Source organism: Mustela lutreola, chromosome 16 (genome assembly GCF_030435805.1).
Source record: "Mustela lutreola isolate mMusLut2 chromosome 16, mMusLut2.pri, whole genome shotgun sequence".
In the NCBI taxonomy this organism is placed as follows: Eukaryota; Metazoa; Chordata; class Mammalia; order Carnivora; family Mustelidae; genus Mustela; species Mustela lutreola.
Genome location: NC_081305.1, coordinates 42,237,338 through 42,255,808, shown reverse-complemented (window position 1 = coordinate 42,255,808; position 18,471 = coordinate 42,237,338). Strand labels below are relative to the sequence as shown.

At 54.4% G+C, this 18,471-nt stretch overlaps 1 protein-coding gene across 4 annotated transcripts; it reads right to left on the bottom strand.

Annotated features, from left to right (window-relative positions):
• Positions 1 to 656: 656 nt before the first annotated feature.
• LSR (lipolysis stimulated lipoprotein receptor) lies at positions 657 to 15,278 on the bottom strand. Of its 4 annotated transcripts, none has more exons than XM_059150607.1 (10): positions 14,999 to 15,278; positions 12,836 to 13,180; positions 7,788 to 7,907; positions 5,582 to 5,638; positions 4,896 to 5,042; positions 2,211 to 2,372; positions 1,999 to 2,058; positions 1,768 to 1,899; positions 881 to 1,509; positions 657 to 790 (listed from the first exon to the last, which is right to left on the bottom strand). In XM_059150607.1, exons 2-10 carry the CDS (start codon positions 13,089 to 13,091, stop codon positions 755 to 757), a joined length of 1,599 nt encoding a protein of 532 aa, XP_059006590.1. In that variant the 5' UTR covers positions 13,092 to 13,180; positions 14,999 to 15,278; the 3' UTR covers positions 657 to 754. The 4 variants fall into 4 exon arrangements, with proteins under 4 accessions (XP_059006590.1, XP_059006587.1, XP_059006591.1 ...); XM_059150604.1 differs by lacking the exon at positions 14,999 to 15,278 and adding an exon at positions 14,369 to 14,741; XM_059150608.1 differs by lacking the exon at positions 14,999 to 15,278 and adding an exon at positions 13,923 to 14,064.
• Between the last annotated feature and the right edge of the window lie 3,193 nt (positions 15,279 to 18,471).

The following is an 18,471-nucleotide window of genomic DNA, read 5'->3' as shown; positions in this document are numbered from 1 at the left end:
CTTGAGCTGCGCGCGCGCGGCGGCGGCGGCGGCGCGAGCCCGGGGCCGACGCGCGCGGGGGGAGGGCAGCCCCCGGGGAGCGCGCGCGCTGTGTGTCTCCGATGGCGGGCGGGCGCGCGCGGGCCCGGGTCTCGGCGGGGCGCGAGGTCGCCGTCGCCGCCTCCGCGGCCGCCCGGCACTCGCCGGCGGGCCGACCGAGTGGAACGCGGCCCCGGATAGAACGCCGGGGGACCCGGAGAAGGGGCTCTGGTCGCCGGGGACGAGGCAGGCTGCGGGGTTTGGAAACAGTAAAGTAGGTCGGAGTTGGGGGGAGGTGAACCGGGTTGAAGGGGAGAGGAGCGCGCACGCGCGCTACCGGCAGCCGGTCGGGGGTGCGCGAAGGCGGAGGTCCAGGGCGCATGCGCACGCCCGGGCGGGGCCGGGGCGCGCACGCAGGGCCGGGCGGAGTCAGCGTGGGGCACGTACTCCTGGCCCGGGGAGGAAGGCAAAGCCGGTGCTTTCCTCCTGGCCCAGGATGCAAGTCCTGGGAGAAAGCTGGACACGCGGCCTTTTGCAGACTCGCAGGCATGCAACGCGCACACATAGACCCATAGACACAGCAGCTGCCGGGTTACCCACCTCGTGCAGCAAAAGAAACACCACCCTCTAGACACAAGCCTTGTGATCGAAAGTTTTATTAGTCTTAAGAGGGCAGATCATCAATAAGTCCCTCAAATTAAAAAAAAAGTACAAAAGGTACATACAAAACGTGAGATCAGACGATTAAGCTTTCCCGACTCAGGGCCAAGTTCTGCAAGGGAGAAAGAAAATGGGTGTGAGCAGGGGAGGACTGGAGGAGAGGATCCAAGAAGGGTCTTAAAGCAGGAAGGGTTGTTCTCACCTTTTTAAGCCTCCTTTCCCGTGATGCCTGGGAGTCCGTCTCAGAGTAAGGGGGAGGTGCTGGAGGGTAGTAGGGCTCCTCCTCATTTTCCTCCCTGTAAGGTCTCCTCCTCTCACCTGGCCCCTTTTTCCTCAAGGCCTCTTCCAGTAGCCGCCCATCATACTGGGGGTCCCCAGACCTGGGGCCATCCTCCCGAGGGTCCCGGGACCGGTGATGGCGGGGCCTAGGGTCAGCATGAGGGCGGTCTCTAGATCTGAAGTCATCATAGTGGGGATCCCGGGAGTGTGGAAATTCCCTTGGGTCATCTTGATCATAGAGGTCATCTCGGCTTCGGCTTCTGGGTGGTCCATAGGCTTGACCTCTCCTCCCCCTACTTGGGGGAGACCTCCTTCCAGATTCAGCAGAGCCCGGCCGGGTGAGGTCATCCAGAGCATCCACAGATCGGGCACGGGGCCGCCCGGCCCCCCAACCACTCCCTGGCCGCTCTACAGGGGGCTCTTGCTCCCACCGTCTGGGACTCCGAGGGGAGTGACGACCCCATTCCTCATCCCGGATTGGGGTAAGGGCAGGGCCTCGGGAAGGCCGGGATCTCCAGTCGTCCTCGTGGAGGGAGGTGACTTCACTCATGGCTGTAGGGAAGGGGGGATATCACTGACTGCTGGGAGGTCCGGAACTCCAGGGCCCAGGAGAGTCACCCACTTGGCTCATATACTTTCTAGGGGGCCCTGGACTTCTCATCTTTTAAGTGTTGACATGCAGAGTGTTGTACACTTCTCACTGTGGCCACCGTAGGAAAGGAGGTACTATGTCCAGGATTTCCAGCAAGCATACCTGGAGCTGCTCCCTCCTTACTCAGAAACCCCTCAAACCACAAGGCTCCCACTCACCCCGCTCTACACGGCCATTGGCGGCACCAGGTCGAGAAGGGTCGAAGTTGGCCAGCTCTTTCTCCATGTAGTATAGGACCCGCATGGAGTCGTCCTGCTGGCTGGCCTGAATTCTGTAGCCACTGCGGACTTCTAAGGACACGAGATGGAGGTGATAAGTTTAGGAGGAGAGATGCTGACCCAGCCCCCTCCCATAAAGACACATCCAACCTTGTAACAATTGGTTCTCACCAGAGGTCACACTGCTGTCTGTGTCACGAAGCAGGGGTACCTGGGAGCTGTGGCCGCCAACTGGGGAAATTGGACTGTCAGTGGCCGCCTGCATGGAGCAAAGCCCTCCAGACCCAACCTCCAATCCCCTTTCTTCTGGCTCCAGGCCCCTTAGTGCCCAAATGCCCAGCCTACCCCTGCCCCAGCCCCTTCCCGGCTACTCAAGGCCTCACCTGAGCTGTTCCTGTCGAAGTCGCCAGGGTACCCATTGTAGATGGGGCCCATGGGAATCATGGCTGGTGGGGGCGGGGTCTTGGCAGGGGAGAGGTGAGCATAGGTGCTGGGGGCGTAGATGCTTGGGACGCCTGAGGTGGCTGCTTTGCCTGCAGCATACACTGGGGAGGACACACAGTATGAGAAAGCAGCTGGGAGCCATGCCACCCTTTGCTCTGTTAGAGTGTCAGGAGGGCCATGTGCCTGCACCTTCCTCCCAACCCCTGAGCCATGGGGTTTCCCTAGGCACTTGGATTGGTTTCTGGAGGGCTCCTGAGACTCAGGCCATCGACTTCATTGGTTCACACCTTGTTTGTGTTTTTTCACAGTTTTTGGGCAGCGGGGGTTGCACACCAGCAGCCCATGGCCCCATCTGGCTAGCCACTATGGTTGTTTGACTATATGATGGTTTGCCCTCGTTTGATGAGGTTTTATCGAAAATCCCAGCTCTCTAACCACTCCATCAGGAGAGGTGGCCACCCTGGCCCGAGTTCTTACAGAGCAATAGGGAGCAAAGATGCCCCTTTAGAGAAAGCCACGTGCTGGACCCTCCAACCAGATTCCAGTATTCCCCTTTGGCAGCTGGGCCACCATTCCAGAAAATGCATCATCTGGGCAGGGGGAATCCCATGCCCACTCCTCTCTCATGGCAGCTGGGTTCTCTAGGCTCAGATGCAGTGGGACTCATTCCAAGGCAAAAGCGTGGGAGCCTCAGCGTTCACTTCCTGCGGCCAAGCAGCCCAGCAACTCCTCAAAGTACCTCTAGTGTTTCCAACCCCGGGCCACACCCTCTGCCAGCCCACCCCCGCCTGCTAGGCTTGACAGCTCAAGGGCAAATCCTCCTTGCCCTCTTCCTTCCCGCAAGAGGCAGGGTTTAGGTGGCTGCTCTCCTGTCAAAGTCACTGGGCCTGACAGAGCAAGTCGCTTCCTCCCTGGGATTGTGACAGGGAGATGGGAGTCCGGGGAAGCTACTTCTTCTGATTCAATTTGGAAGCAGGAGGCTCAGGGCTCAGTAGCCCCAGGAGGGGCCCCCTCAGGAGCTCGGGGGAGCTGGCATTTTATAAGCTGTGGGAGTTGCTGTTCCCAGCTGCCTCATCAGGGCTGTGGCCCTGGCAAAAGTAACAGGGCCTCTGGCAGGGAGTTAATGGGTCCTCTCTTTGAGGTATCAGGGTCTCTGGATGGAAGGAGCATGGCCTTGGGACAGACACTGGACATCCTGGGCCCAGCCTTAATCAGTGGGGTAACTGCAAACTTGGTTGCAGATCCCCCTCCTGGGGTGGGGATCACACCTGTGATTGAGACCAGCGCCCACCACCTGAGGCTGAAGCCCTCAACTAGAAACGACAAGAGACACAGGAGGGCCAGCATCCGCCTCCAGAGAACAGTGGATTTTTCCCAGGGCAGCAGCACTTGGCGGGACGGGGCGGTCCACTGGGGTGTTCAGTGCTCAGGAAATTAGCCAGTATGCATCGAGCGGCGGCCCTGTGCTGGGTGCTCGCACACTGTCCTCCTCTAATGCTCACACCGCCACGTGGGAACCCTATAAAGAAGGAAACCATTTCGGAGAGGGAGCTCTGCTTGTCTGAGGCCATGTGGTAGCTGAGGCATGGCTCTGATGTGCTTCCTGGCCCTTGGTCACGACCAGTGCTGACAGTAACATGGCCAACAGCTCAAGGGTGCAGAGCACTTATGTGGGCCGAGCCCCGCACTGAGTGCCGGAAGCACGAGGGGAAGCCACTGCCTGGGCTTCCCAGTGGGGAAAACACCCAGCCAGGCCTCCAGCCTCCGCCCAAGCCAACGACAGCTGCCTGGGATTTCACCCTGAAAGCCTCTTGGACTGAGCAGAGTTGTGGCCCTGCTCGGGCACTCTGGGAGGAACTGGCAACAAAGCCATCCCTGAGGAGGGGAAGTGGGGGGCAGTGGCAAGAGGGAGACCCCGCCTTCTCCTCTGCTTCCCCCTTCCCTGTTCTGTTTGTTCTTTCCCCTTCATCTCCAGTCTCACTTCCACGCCCAGCCCCCAGGGACCTACTCTGATATGCTAGAGATGTCCTTAGACCAGGGTGCTTGTGTGGATGTGGGATTTGAAAATTGTATAGATTATATTAGTGCTGTAAACCTTGTTTTCTTACCTTTTCCATTTAAGAGTTTATTTTTAAAGGGAGCTTTACTGGGGCGCCTGGGTGGCTCAGTCAGTTAAGCACCTGCCTTCTGCTCAGGTCATGATCCCGGGGTCCTGGGTTGGAGCCCCCCTGGCCTCAGGTTTCCTGCTCAGCAGGGAGTCTGCTTCTTCCTCTCCTTTGGCCCATCCCACCCCCACTCTCTCTCAAATAAATAAGAAAAAAAAAAAAAAAAAAAGCTGTACTTCCCAGTGAATGATGTTGTATACTATTTGATAATTTCTCACCTTCTGCATAAATGATGCTTTTAAAACACCTCAAAATAAGTGAAAGTTTAAAATGAATGCAAAGCTGGAAGTAAATGATCACCTAAGACAGCAAGATCCTCCTTGGCCCACTTTCTCCCAGGCTGATCACCCCATACCCTCCAGACCGATGGCACTGCCCTGGGAAGCCAGTGCATGGCCACCTCCTGCCCCGGAACCCAAGGGGGAGGCAGGCAGGGGTGGGCACGTGAGGGGCACTTACGGGCTTCCGGGCAGCAGCACTTGTCCGGGCAGCAAGGGCACCTGACGTAGCAGCAGCAGGTGTGGGGGCAGCACTGACACCAGCAGATGCCCAGGAGGAGGAAGACGAGGAACACAGCCAAGCAGACCACGACCACGAACAGCCAGTCTGCAGAGAGAGGAAACGGGCCCTGAGAAGGAAGGCCCTCCTCCCAGGAGGCTTGGGAGGGAACAGGGAACATGTCCCTGTTCAGGGGGGATGCAGAGTCAGGGGGAGGGCAAGGTGATTCTTGAAGCTTCCTGGGAAAGCTGCGACCCCTGCTGGATTCTCCAGCCAAGTGCAGGGGCCGCGGCAGTAAAGAGGCAGCCCCCCCTACTCCCAGGCCAGTCCCGGATTCAGGGAACCTGCAAGCACGGGGCTCCTCCGGCCAGGCAGAAAACCAGAGGTCACCTGGCTGGAGCAAGAACAGGATGTAGCTGACAGGAGGGACAGAGAGCCAGCTGCCCAGATCCCACCCTTTAGAAGAGCACCACAGGCACCAGTCAACAGGAGCCCCCTGTCTACACCCCAGGCCCCTCTGCAGCCAGCCCAGCCCACCCCAAACCCCATAGCCAGGTCACTAGAGGCCACAGAGTTGGAATCAGGTGGGGTTAGTGGGGGTCCACACAGAGAGTGGGGTTTAGGATGGGGGGGGCTCCACCCCGTACCTTCCATAGGCCCCGCCTGAAAACCAGGTAAGAGCTCTGCCACCCCCGAGGTCCTGCCTGGAGGGACAAAAGAAAGACAGATTATGCTGGCAAGAGCCAGCCCAGCCCGCCCCTACCCTGAAGCCTCGTTCCAGGCTCTTCAGGGTGAAGGTCTGTTCTGAAACGGTGGCGGGGGGGGGGGGGGGGGCGGCGGCTAGGAGGGTCCTAGCACATGGTTCCATGGTTCCTTCCCCTCCCTGCCCTCAACCATGTAGGTACTGTTTTCCAGAAGGCTTCCAGGCCCACAATTCACCCACTCTCTCATGCCTTGGGGAATTCTGTCACCCCAAAGTGTTCCAGAACACATCCCGTGGGTTCTGAAGGTTCAACCTCAAGTGTGGGCACCCCATCTTCTCCATATACACGGGTCCTATCACCCCCAAGGGCTCCATCTCCCGTGAGAGGGCTAGTCTTGTTCCATCAGGCAGGGTAGGCACAGTGCCCTAGGACCCAAGAAAATGTTTTCGTTTTATTTCAAAATCTGAAGGAGAAAAATAGCAATATCGATTCCATAATAACGAGTGGTCTTGGCAGCAATGCAATCACAAAACATCTGATTTTTTAACACGAGGGAAGAGGCCCACGAAGGCAGAAGTGCTGACAGCCTATACAAGTCACAGTGTGGCCCGGAGTTCCAGCTCATTTCACGCATTCTGTCCCCCGCACAAATTCCGTGGCCCACCTAGGGCCTCCCCTTAAGTGCCCTCAGTTCTCTGCATCCCGTGAGCATTGTATCACGGGGACACCCGGCTCTACGCCCGCAAAGCTCTAGCCAGTAGGGCTCACCTCTCTGCGCCACCTGCCCCTGGTTCTAGCATGCAAAGCAGGGGCTCCCAAAGCGCCTTCCTGCCCAGAAGGACAAGACCACTTTCAGAGGAACACCAAGTCCCGTTTGCCTTTTTCGCGCTGCTTCTCCCATGGGTGTTCCAGAGGCTCTGTGAGAAGGGGTGACCTCACTGCTCTGATTAGAGTGGATTGTGTGCTCGAGTGCCTTGTGCTTTAGAAATCACCTGCTCAGGGCGCCTGGGTAGCTCAGTGGGTTAAGCAACTGCCTCTGGCTCAGGTCATGATCCTGGAGTGCTGGGATTGAGTCCCGCATCCGGCTCCCAGCTCCACCGGGAGTCTGCTTCTCCCTCTGACCTTCTCCTCTCTGAAGCTCTCTCACTGTCTCTCAAATAAATAAAATCTTAAAAAAAAAAAAAAAAACAAACAAAAAAAAAACGCCTGCTCTCCATTTGTAACATTAAGCAACTATCAACATCCACAAAAATGTATACATAAACTCTCTGAGATCCTCAAGAATTTTTTACAATGTCAAGCAGGTCCTGATGCTGTGTTTTGGGAACTGCGGATGTAGGCTGTGCATGTGGCCACACACGGAGTCCTCCAGGGCCCTGCTACGTGCATTCTATCACCCACACACGAGCTCTGTCGTGATCAGAACACCCTGGTGCACGCCCCCCATCATCATGTGTGCTCATTCACACATGTGTTTCCTTGCATCATGCATGTGATGATGGCAACGTACAACCCAGCAGCACCCATACAGCACGCGTTGCTGAAGACCATATGTGTTGGCTGAGAATAGAGCATCTGGCTAATGGCAGCATCCCAGCCACACGGGGCAGCGGGGCTCAAGGCCAGACGGGGCAGGGCTGCTGGTGGGTATCCCACCCTGCCCTTGAGCACATGGCAGTGGCCTCACCGTGTCAGCCACACTATGCCAGCCCTTCAGGGCAGAGGGTGAGGTTCCTGAGTTTGGCCAGGGATGTGTGTGAGCTGCGGCCCCCAGGATGGGGCAGGAAGCGAGTCCAGCCTCCCCTCAGTGAGATCCACCATCTTCCCTCCCCACTCACTGCCAATTACCTCTGAAAATTTGGGGATTTTTATTAAAAAAAGGAGCCTGGGGAGAGGGAGAGTCTCCCAATTCTCTCCACTCTCAGCTTGGCTCTGGCTTATTTGACATGTTGGAGGGAAGGCTCCCTGCCTGGGGTGCAGGGCAGAGAAGCCCCAGTGACTGGTGGTGCCATGAGAGGAGAGCGAAGCAGGCGACAGAGTGCAGAGAGTGAGCGGAAGGGCAGAGGGCAGATGTACAGAGGTGCCTGAAGAAGGGGCCCTGATCCCATCACCAACCCCTTCCCAGGCCCTTGCGGCCCAACCAACTCACCCAACACGATGAGTTCTGCATAGGCTTCATTGTTCCCCTGGAGGTCCTGGGCCGAGACCACGGAGCAGTAATACACACCACTGTCCCCCCAACCTGTCTGGTCAAAGGTCAGGTCAGCATCTGCAACAGGACAGAGGTGAGGACACCTCGAGGGGGAGGACTGATGCCTCCCCACGAGCACATCAGAAAGGAACGGGGCAGGAGAGTGGGGCTGCAGATGGACGGAGGGAGCATTCAATGATCTGTACCAAGGGCAGGCTACTTTTTAGACTCGGCTGTAAACACTTATTTAACATAGGGTGTTTCAGCAAGTCTGTGAGGTGAGTCCTGTAACCTTTCCTGTCTTGTAGATAAGAAAAGAGGTCTGGCAAGATGACCTAATCCGCCCCAGCAGAGAATCCTGAATGGGGCTGATCTAGAGCCTGGGCGGCAGACCTAGAGCCATCGTGGTACCCCTTCTCACAGCAAAGCTAACTCCCCCAACACGAACCACCCCAGAGATCGGTGTAGCCCCCAGGGCAAGGGGCCTGGGTGGTGAGGCAGACATAAACAGGCCAGATTCCAAAACCAGGTGCTGCCCAGGCATGGGAAAGAGTGGCTGTGAGAGGGAGCCAAGGGCCGCCCCAGCTCCCAAGTCATCAGCCCCACATTCCAGGTCAGGCCCAAGGCTTGGGACGCTCAGGCGGGTGAGGAGCCCATCAATTAGGGCAGTAATGAAAGTCAGCACATCCGGTTTCCTCTCTGCTCCTCAGGCCTTAATTAGTTAAATCCTTCTGGCCATCCACTCATGTGGGAGCGGGCGGGACCTCGGGCGACTGCAGATGGGAACAGGCCCAGGTGAGCACCCCCAGAGCTCCCCAGCGGCTCCTTCTCCCTGGCTCCGGCTGACCTGCCTCCCTCCCAGCCCCTCGCACCCACCACCCTTCCCCACTGGGCTTGGAGGCCAGGAACTGGGTGCGCCTCTATCTGCCCTGGGCTGCACCCACCAGGGCACCCGTCCATTGCTGAGGGAATGAAAGAATGGGAGCCTTCTTCCTTCTTCGAAAGACCTCAGGTCTACAGAAAAAACCTCTTGGGGTGCCTGGGTGGGTCAGTCAGTTAAGCACTGGACTCTTGATTTCGATTCAGGTTGTGATCTCAGGGTCCTGAGATCAAGACACAGTCAGGATGCAAGCTCAGCAGGGAGTCTGCTTGGGCTGTGCGGGCACATGCGTGTTCTCTCTCTCTCTATCTCTCTCTCTCACTATGCCCCTCCCCCACACTCACAGTCTTTTTCTAAAAGAAAAAAAAAGAAGAAAGGAAAAAGAAAAAAAAACCCTCTGCAAATGTCTTCCTCTACCATTCCAAGCATCTAACCCCAGCCGGCAAGGCCCCTGGCAAGATCCGGCTACTGGTTACCACACTGGCCTCAACCCTGTTCTTCTTTGCTCACCAGACTCCAGACACACTGGCCTCCTCACTGTCCCCCAAGATGCTGCGCCCACACCTGCCAGGGCTTGTGCTACTCCCTCTGGCCGGCACTGGTTCCCAGATGCTCACAGGCCTGGTTCCATCCTACAAGTATAACCCCCACCCGACTGCTGAACTGCGTCCACCAGCGGAGGGGCTGACCTCCCACCTGGGAGAATGCGGGCCCCATGCAAGCAGAATCTGGTCTCTCTTGGCCAGTGCCGAGACCCCCGTGCTTGACACGGACACCTTGGCCAGGACCAGGAAGTAGACCCCTTCCCTCTTCATGCTCCCCTTCCTTCCCTCTTGCCACCTGTTCCAGCATTCTCGACACATACGTGGCTATATTCAAATAGGCACCTGATACACTCATTCAATATTCAATGTGTAATTCCCAAATGCAGCCTACGTTCCTGGCAGTATCCGAGGCCCCTGGTGGTGTACTAGAGAACAATGGTTCTCGAAGTCTGATCTATGGCCCCGGAGCCCCCCAGGTCTTTTCGGAGCATCCTTGAGGTCAAAGTTATTATCATAGTAATACTAAGATGTCATCTGCCTTTTTCACGGACACTCTCATGAGTGGGCCCTGAAGTCTTCCAGAGCCTAGTGTGTACCATCACCATGAGCTGAATGCAGGAGCAGCTTCGAGAATCCACCTTTTCCTATTCAGGCAGATTTGAAGGAGATGTGCAAAAACATAAAGCTGAGGCAATGCCATACTTTTCATTGAGGTCTTTTGCTGTGTTCTGGAAAATAGGGTTATCTTTTTCATAAAAAGTATGTAATTTATGTCAACCTATAATGAGTTTGTTATTGTCATGATGAATATTTTTCAAACTTCTCTCAGTTTGCTAGTTATAAAAACAAGGTTCTTGGAAGAATTTGAGAGAGAGAGAGGAAAAAAAAAACATAGAGATCCCCCACCCCACCCCCCAGCACATTTGAGAAGCTGACATAAATCCCTGTTCTTACGGAGCTCAGATCCTAACTGGGAGAGAAAGACAAATAAAAAAATGTCAACAGATCACATATCACATGGTGATAAGCAGTATGGAGAAAACCAATCAGGGAAGGCAGAGAGAAAGTCCCAGAGCGGAGTGGGGAGTTGTACAAATTTCAGGGGGAACTGGAAGAAACCTTCGTGGGAAGGTGACCTTCTGAGGAGCTGTGAAGGGGCAGAGGACGTGACTCCCCTCCGCGTCATGCATCCAGTCACCGAGTACTGAGCTGTCCCTGCGCCCGGTCCCCCACCCATGCACTCCTTCATCGAACCCTCATACAACATAGAACCACATGCTCCCCAATCTTTCTGCTTCTCTGTAACACCCTGCTGGCCCATTGATTTTCCACCTATATCCTTAAGTCAGACTCCAACCACATCTCTCCCCAAAGCTCAGGGGTAGGTCCCTGCACAGTGCAGAGGACTTTGATGGGAACCCCCTGCTCCTGCAAAAGTTCAGAGGCCGGGAGTTGAAATCTGGGCTCCAGGCCTCTGTGTGTTTTGCTTGGCCTGCATAATGTTTGCGAAACCCACACAAAATATGGCCTTCCAGCTTCTTTTGATCAATTCTAAGGCCTGGGCCCACCTCCTTCCTGCAAGGCACACCCTGTTCCTGGCCTATGTCTGGTCCTGACATCACTTGGACTGGGCATTGCCCTCATTGTTTCAGGTGCCAGGAGAAGATGCCGGGCCTTCTTTACAGCTCTGGGTCTCTGCTTCCTTATCTGCATAGAGCAGAGGCAACCCTCATCTCAGGGGTCCCAGGAGCCCCCAGCAGCCTGGCAAGGGAGAAGCATCCCAGTACTCCGCATCACCCAGAGCAGAGACGAATGGATACTGAGCGTGGACACCATTATAGTTTGCCTAGGACAGCTTTTGGTTAAAACCTGGACAGATGGTGACCCAGGAATACTAGAAGGAGGTCCACTTTTCTCCATGCTCAAAGCTGAAATGCAGGAAGCTCTCTCGGCTCCCAGGCTTCCTGACAGGACGTACACACAATGGATATTTACAAATTATGGCCTGTATCAAACACAAGAGCACTTCAAGGCAGCTTGATCACCGAAAGCTGGGGGCCTCTGGAACACGGAGAGTCTACTGCCAGGAGAGCCTGGGGGTCACTCTAGAATTTTAGACTCAGCAGAGGAGGCATGATTTCAGCCAGCCTTCAAGGGCACTCTCGGTTTTTCAGGTTGTCCTGACCGGCTGTTGGGCTGTCATGCCTGTCCAGGCCTGAGAGGTCACAGGGCTCTAGGAGAGGGGCCTGTACAGGCTGAAGCCCCGAGAAGCTCTCTGACCACCAAACAGCAAGATGCTTTGGGCTGAACTTCTCAGGAAAATGAGGGGCAAGCAGGTCCAGTCCCCCCACCAAACACGATTAAAAGGCTGGGTCCCTAGAAGCTTGTCTTTTGTCCACTGTCTCTAGATGGAGTGAGGGATTGTGCTCCATGGCCTGCCTGGTCCCTTGGGGTCTGTAAGGGGCCGCTCCCTTCCCCGCTCTGTCCCCATCCCCAAGATTAATACTCTAATCCCAGTGAAAGGCTAAATCCATTAATTGGGTTAAGGGTTCATCACTCGCCCACTGCAACCCATCACCTTCCTCAAGATTCTTTAGGGTCTGGTCCTTCTAAAATCACATTTGCGAAAGATCTGGAAGTGTGCACCCCAGAGTCATCATTCCAAATAGCACCTGGTCCTAGCTGGCTTTCTTGGTAGCACTCAGTCCTCCTTGAAACTCTCTCTTTATCTGCCTGTTTATAGCCTGCCTCACTAGAATGTCACCTTCTTGGGGGAAGGGACCTTGGCTGTCTTGATCACCACATACATCCCCAGCACCAAAGCTCCTGACACTTAGGAGATGCTGGATAAATACCAGAAGAATGAATGAACGACTCCTCACCTCCCCCTTCGTCCCAGTAGGCACTTATTAACTCTCAGCGTTACAGCTAAGTACATGTCTTCTGAGGTCCGCCTGGGTTCAAATCCCAGCTCCAGCCCCTGCCTATCTGTGTGCCTAGACAGCCACTTAACTTAGCATCCTAGCCCTGTTCCTAGCTTTGCGACCCAGCACAAGTCGCTTTATCTCTCTGGACCTCTATAAAATGACAACAGAATCTACTCACACCATTACTGTGTGGTCTAACCTGGATGAGAGCCTGGCCCAGAGGAGGCCCTTTTTAAGTTGTTCCTTACATAAATTTTACTTCTTGGTGCTGGTATTCCTATTATTAGAGAACACCTTCTCTTCATTACCCAATTTTATGTTCCAAGCACTTGACAGCGTGTGTTATCTTGTTCGCCTCCCTGCCTGGAATGCAAGCTCCAGGAGGGAGAGGATTTGATGAATGCGTCTACTGCTCTATTTCCAGCTTCAAAGAGCGCCTGCCTATCTTAGGGGCTCAAAAAATCTTTGCTGTTCAATAAAGCATAGATGCATGAATGGATGGATATAAGGAAGGAAACCTCCCTTCATCAATCCTTTCAGGCACTGGTGCTCAAGAGCTGCCCGGTGAGAACACCAGGCAAAGGTACAACGGAGCCAGCACCACCACCCCAGCAAGCCCCGCCCCTTCCGACCCCCCTGCCCCGCCCAACATACTTCCTGTGATGGTGATCCTCCGGCCCTGGTAGTAGTCTCCCAGGGTCACAGCATTGCCCTGCTTGGTGGCCACGACCCTGACAGTGCGCACGCTGTCCTGGCACTCCACATAGGGGTTGTAGCCTGGGTTGCCCGCTGCCAGCTGGGCACTGAGCTGGTTGTCAGCACTGGCCGGGGAGAAGGCATCGGCGATGCGGTCCCGGCAGAAAGACTTGTACTTCCAGATGACGATGGGCGCCGTAGGGGTGGTGGTCATTTGGTAGGTGCAGGGCAGGGTCACGGGCTGGAATAGGATCACCACGTGGTAGGGGTCTGACACCGTCACCTGGATGGCGCTGGCCGGGGCTGAGGGCGAGAAGAGAGTTACCAGGGCCTCTGTGAGCTGCAGCAGGAATGAGTGCTGCCCGCTTGACATTTACTAGTGTAATAATGGCTTTACAGAGTGCCTAGCACACATTGTTTCTTAATCCCTGGAACCGGAGAGGTAAGCTCTGATAATCGTGCCCATTTTCTAGACCCATGGGGCTAAAGTGGCAAGTACAAGGTCACACAGCCAGATTTCTTGGAACATCCCGTCCATCCTTCTTCCCAGACTGTGGCGTCTGAACCCAGCTCCCTCTTCCCTTAGCCATTCTTTCATGGAAAGTACCTCCCTCTGTGGCCTGTACAGGAAGACACAAATGACCACCACAAAGCCGCCCACACTCAAGGCCCAATCGCAAAAACAACCAGTACAGGTCCCAAGTTATGCGGGGCTTTGTGGATGGGGTGCGGTGGTGGGCGCGGAATTGTGGAATTGTTTCACTGAACTGTTTTGCCATGGAGTAGGTAAAGCTCCCCTAATGCTCCAGCAGCGTCCCACCTCATCCTCCCCAAAGCCATCTCAAAGGAACACAACAAGCGCTTGGGGAGAGATAAAGTCCCCTCCACAACCCCATCCAAACAAACAAACATCCGAGCCAGGTGAAAGCTTGCCAACAGGATGGTTTCACACCAAGTCCATACGTCCATCCCACCAGACCCTTAAGCAGATACTTCGGGACATGGGTGGGGCTGGGGGCTGGGGACTCCCCAGTTCTACACCCACCTGAGGCCTGGGCATGGTTTCTTGAACTCTCTCCAGGAAACGTCTGATCCAGCCCTCGAGTACCCGATCCCCGCTACCCCAAGACTTAGAAATCTTGGGGTGCGCCCAAGTCCCCATCCCGGCCTTGCCAAGTGATCGGGTGGTCATTCACCCCTACACCACAAAGGGTCCTATTCTCCTTGCCGCTCCAGGGTTCGCGGTCCAGGGAGTTTCACTTCCTGCTATCTCTGAACAAGGGCGGGGGAGCGCTCCCTGACTCCAATGGGGACTTTCCCTCCCTCTGGCACCCAAGGGATTTCCCGAGACCCTGGGGATCAGGAAATCCTAATCTCGGCTCTCCCCCTGCCCCAGCTCTTCAGCCAGCTCGGCGGTGTAGAACTCCATCCATCCCCCTTCTATAGTGCCATCCCGCCGTTCCGCCGCACCAGAGGCCCCGCTCTCCGTACCTGTGCACAAGGTGGTGAGAAAAAGCCACACGAAAAAGGCCGCGCCCCAGCCCTGAAAGGCCGGATTGGGGCCCATCCACATAGAAAGCCCGCGGGCCACCGGCGCCATCGCCGCCGTCTGGGCGCGTCCAGCCCGCGCGTCCCCTACTTGGTACCGAGAGGGTAGGGGGCGCGGCACGCACCAAGGCTGGGAGGGGTGCGTGCTCCTCCCCTTCCCGCTTCCGTTCCTTGTCCCTATTCCAAGACCACTTTGCCCTGTTCCGGGACTTTAATGAGAGGAAATAACGTGGATGAGGAGCACCCTTCCAGCTTTCGGGGGGAAACTTGCCTGACCCACTGTGGCTCTCCGAGCCACTCCACCCCCTGTGCACTCTTGGGAATGGATCGACCCAGGTACACTGGTGAGAGCAGAGGGCTGGGCCAGGGGGTGGGCGGCGGGGAGGGGCTCCTCCACCTCCCTCCCCGGAAGTGGGCTGACCCAGGTGCGCTCCGGCCCCAAGGGTCGGAACCAAGTGACCAGCAGGCCGGGAGGGCGCGTGCAGACTGGGTATCTTGTCCCGCCCTCTCCTCCCCGGGTGAGCCTAGCAGAGTGTGACTCACGGGAACCGAGGCCCAAATGGGGTGATTCACCTGTTGCGGGGGGCGGGTCCCTCCTTGCACCTGTCTCCGCTCTGCTCACACCCCTCTCCCGGGCTGGCGATGGACCCGCCTAGGTACTCCCTGCGGGGAGGGGCGAGTCTAAGCGAGCTTTGGGTTGGCAGAGGCTACCGTCCGGGGGCGCCGAGTAGCTACGGGCCTCTGGTGCCTTCCACTTAGACGACTTGCAAGAACCTACTGAAGTTTCCGGAAAGGAAGCTCTGCCCTGTTAAGGACGCCGGAGGGGAATCAGGCCCAGGAAACTTTCGGAAGTTTTCCCCGCCTTCCCCCGCCCCTTCCATAGTCGCGGTTCAGCCCCCGGGCATCCCTCGCTCGGGGCTCTTTGGTTCTTAAAGGGGCCGAGTGGAGGCGCGTAAGTAGGAATAGGTTTCCGTACAAGGATTGCCGGGGCCAGGGCCACCTGCGCCTTAGGGCGGGGCACGTCGAGGCGCCGAAACGCGGGGCGTTCAGCGGGGTTCTTCTGCCCCCCGAAGGCGGCGAGGGGAAGCGCCTCCTGGGAAGCCCTAGACGCCTTTTCTGAGAGATTCTCTGGAGGACGCGAACTGGCCGCTGGTGGCCGGTGCAGTGCCCAGGGATGCTTTGTTCGGCAGCATCCTGTTAGAATTCAGGTCAGATCACGTACATCTGCTCCAAATCTTCCTGCGGCGCTCCCTTTCCCAGAAGAAGCCAAACTATAGTGCCCTGAGCCCTCTCTCACCGCCCCTCCTTTCCCTCTCCCCCGGCTCACTCAACTTCAGCCACACTGGTGCGCCCCCCCCAACCCCCGCCCGGTTCTGGAATGTCTTTTCCCCTTACTACTCCCTCTGCCCGCACATCCTTCCTGCAAGTGGCCATATGACCTTCCATCTCCTTCAGGGATTTACCTAAAGGTCATTTCTTCTAAAATGTCAACTCTTTCACGTCCCTCCCTCACCTCTTGTGTGTGTGTGGGGGGGGGTGTAAAAAACACATACCATTATACTTAACATTTAGCCACTTGTAAGTGCACAATTCAGTGGCGTTTTTAATTACATTCACAGACTTACCTAATCCTCCCCTACATGAATTCTATCAACTTAACAATAACTCCCCATTTCTACCTGCACCAGCCCTTGATAACCTCTTTTCTACTTTCTTTACCAAGTTGCCTAATCTGAGTACCTCATATAAATGGAAAGATGTAACATTTGTTATGTCTGACTGTAGAGAGCAAAATGGAGGCTCAGGCCAAGCTGAAGCCTGTGTCAAGTGATGACTCAAACAGGAAGGTACCACAGCTAGGGGATACTCCTGGGACCAATGTCACCCGACACCCCAGAACTGATAAGGAACAGAACCAGAGGTCTGCAAAGACCAAAAACTGATTCAATCCGTTTGAAAAGGGAAGGATTTGGGCCAGTAAACTCTGACTCTTCAAACCTGACCCCTTTATGTCTGACCACTTAAAAAAGGCAGCTGCCCCTCACCTGTGCACTCCACCTGGGTGACTCAGTGGGTTAAAGCCTCTGCCTTAGGCTCAGGTCATGGTCCCAGGGTCTTGGGATCGAGCCCCCCACATTGGCTTCCTGCTCAGCAGGGCGCCTGCTTCCTCTTCTCTCTCTCTGCCTACTTGTAATCTGTCTGTCAAATAAATAAAAAAAAAAAAAAAAAAAAAAAAAAGGCAGTTGCCCCTCAAAGCCTCTGCCTGATTGATCTCTGAACATAACTGAGATCCTTCCCCACTTGACCATCAGAAGCTGTGAATGCAGAGAGCTGACCCGGACCAGACTGAGACTGCATCTCCACTATGTTGTGTGACTTGTCTTCGGTCCTGCTCTGTGCGCTGTGTAAGAAGCCAAGTTCAATTGTGTGGTGAGTTGTCATCGGGTTTGGAATCCTGAACCCGCTTTAGAGTTGTGGTTTAACTTTGCTTTATGATTGAACAGAGCTGACCTTGTGGAAAGACGCAATCGCATGTGCGCCTTCATAATGTGCTCATGATGCTGGCTCATTCATGTCATGTTTTCAAGGTTCGTGCATGTTTTAGGATATATCACAATGGAAGTTTCCTCCCGTTTTATGGCTGAATAGTATTTCATTGTACGTATATGCCACATTTTGTGTATCCGTTTATCTATTGTTAGACACTTGTGTTGTTTCCACCTTTTGGTTGTGGTTGTGGTTGTGTTAAAGATTGTATTTATTTGAGAAAGCGTGGGAGAGAGTGCATGCATGTGAGAGAGAGCACAATCCCCGGGGGGAGGGGCAGAGGGAGAGGGAGAAGTAGGCTCTCCCTGCTGAGCAGGGAGCCCTACATGAGACTCAAGTTTATTAACTTTACCTATCTCCAATTTGGATGAATGGATCCTCTTCTTTTTTTTGTCTGATTGCTGTGCTAGGATTTCTAATACAGTGTTGAAAAGCAACAGTGCAAGTAGGCATCCTCCTGACCTTAGAGGGAAAGTATTCAATCTTTCCCCACTGAGTGTGACGTTAGCTGTGGATTTTCCGTAATACCCTTTATCAGGTTGAGAATTTTCCCTCTATTCTTGGTTTTCACAGAGTTTTTGTTAGTAAAGGATGTTGGATTTTGTCAAATGTCTTTTCCTCGTCAATTGAGATAATTGTGTTTCTTTGCCTTTCATTCTTTTTAAAAATTCTTAAAAAAAATTTAAAAAAATTTTTAAAAAGATTTTATTTGTTTATTTGAGAGAGAGAGAGAACATGAGTGTTGGGTTGGGGGAGTTAGAAGTGCAGAAGCAGGCTCCCCTCCAAGCAGGGAGCCCGACCTGAGGCTCTATCCCAGGCCCTGAGATCATGACCTGAACCTAAGGCAGATGCTTAACCAACTGAGCCCCCCAGATGCCCCTCTTTTCCTTATTCTATTAATGTGATGTATTACTTTTATTAGCTTTCTTATGTTGAACCACCCTTATATTCTTGGATAAATTCCACTTGGTCATGGTGAGTAGTCTTTTAATATGCTGTTGGATTTGCATTGCTAATATTTTGTTGTGATTTTTGCATCTATATTCATGAGGAACTTGGGTCTGTAATTTTCTTTTCTTCTGATGTCTTTATCTGGCTTTGGTATCAGGATAGTGTGGGCTACATAGAATGAGGGTGTTAGGAAGTGTTTTCCCCCTCTTCAGTTTTTTAGAAGGATTGATGTTAATTCTTCTTTAAATATTTGGTTAATCTGTGAAGTCATCTGTTCCTGGGCTTTTCTTTGCTGGGAGGTTTTTAATTACTGCTTCAATCTCTTTCTTGTTATATATCTATTGAGATTTTCTATTTCTTTTTGAGTTGGCTTAGGTAAATTGTATGTTTCAAGGAATATGCCCATTTCTTCTAGGTTATCTAATTTCTTGGCATCTAGTTGTTTCTAGTATTCTCTTGTAATCCTTTTTATTCTGTAGGGTCAATAGAAATGTCCCTGCTTTCATTTCTGATTTTAGTTATTTGTGTCTTCTGTCTTTTGTTCTTTG

Coding starts and splice junctions, on each gene's coding strand:
- LSR (XM_059150604.1), bottom strand. CDS start 14,477: ATGGCGCCGGTGGCCCGCGGGCTTTCTATGTGGATGGGCCCCAATCCG. Junction 2,373..4,895: donor GTGCTGCTGCCCGGAAGCCC/GTAAGTGCCCCT, acceptor TGTCCTCCCCAG/TGTATGCTGCAGGCAAAGCA. Junction 1,510..1,767: donor CAATGGCCGTGTAGAGCGGG/GTGAGTGGGAGC, acceptor CCTTCCCTACAG/CCATGAGTGAAGTCACCTCC.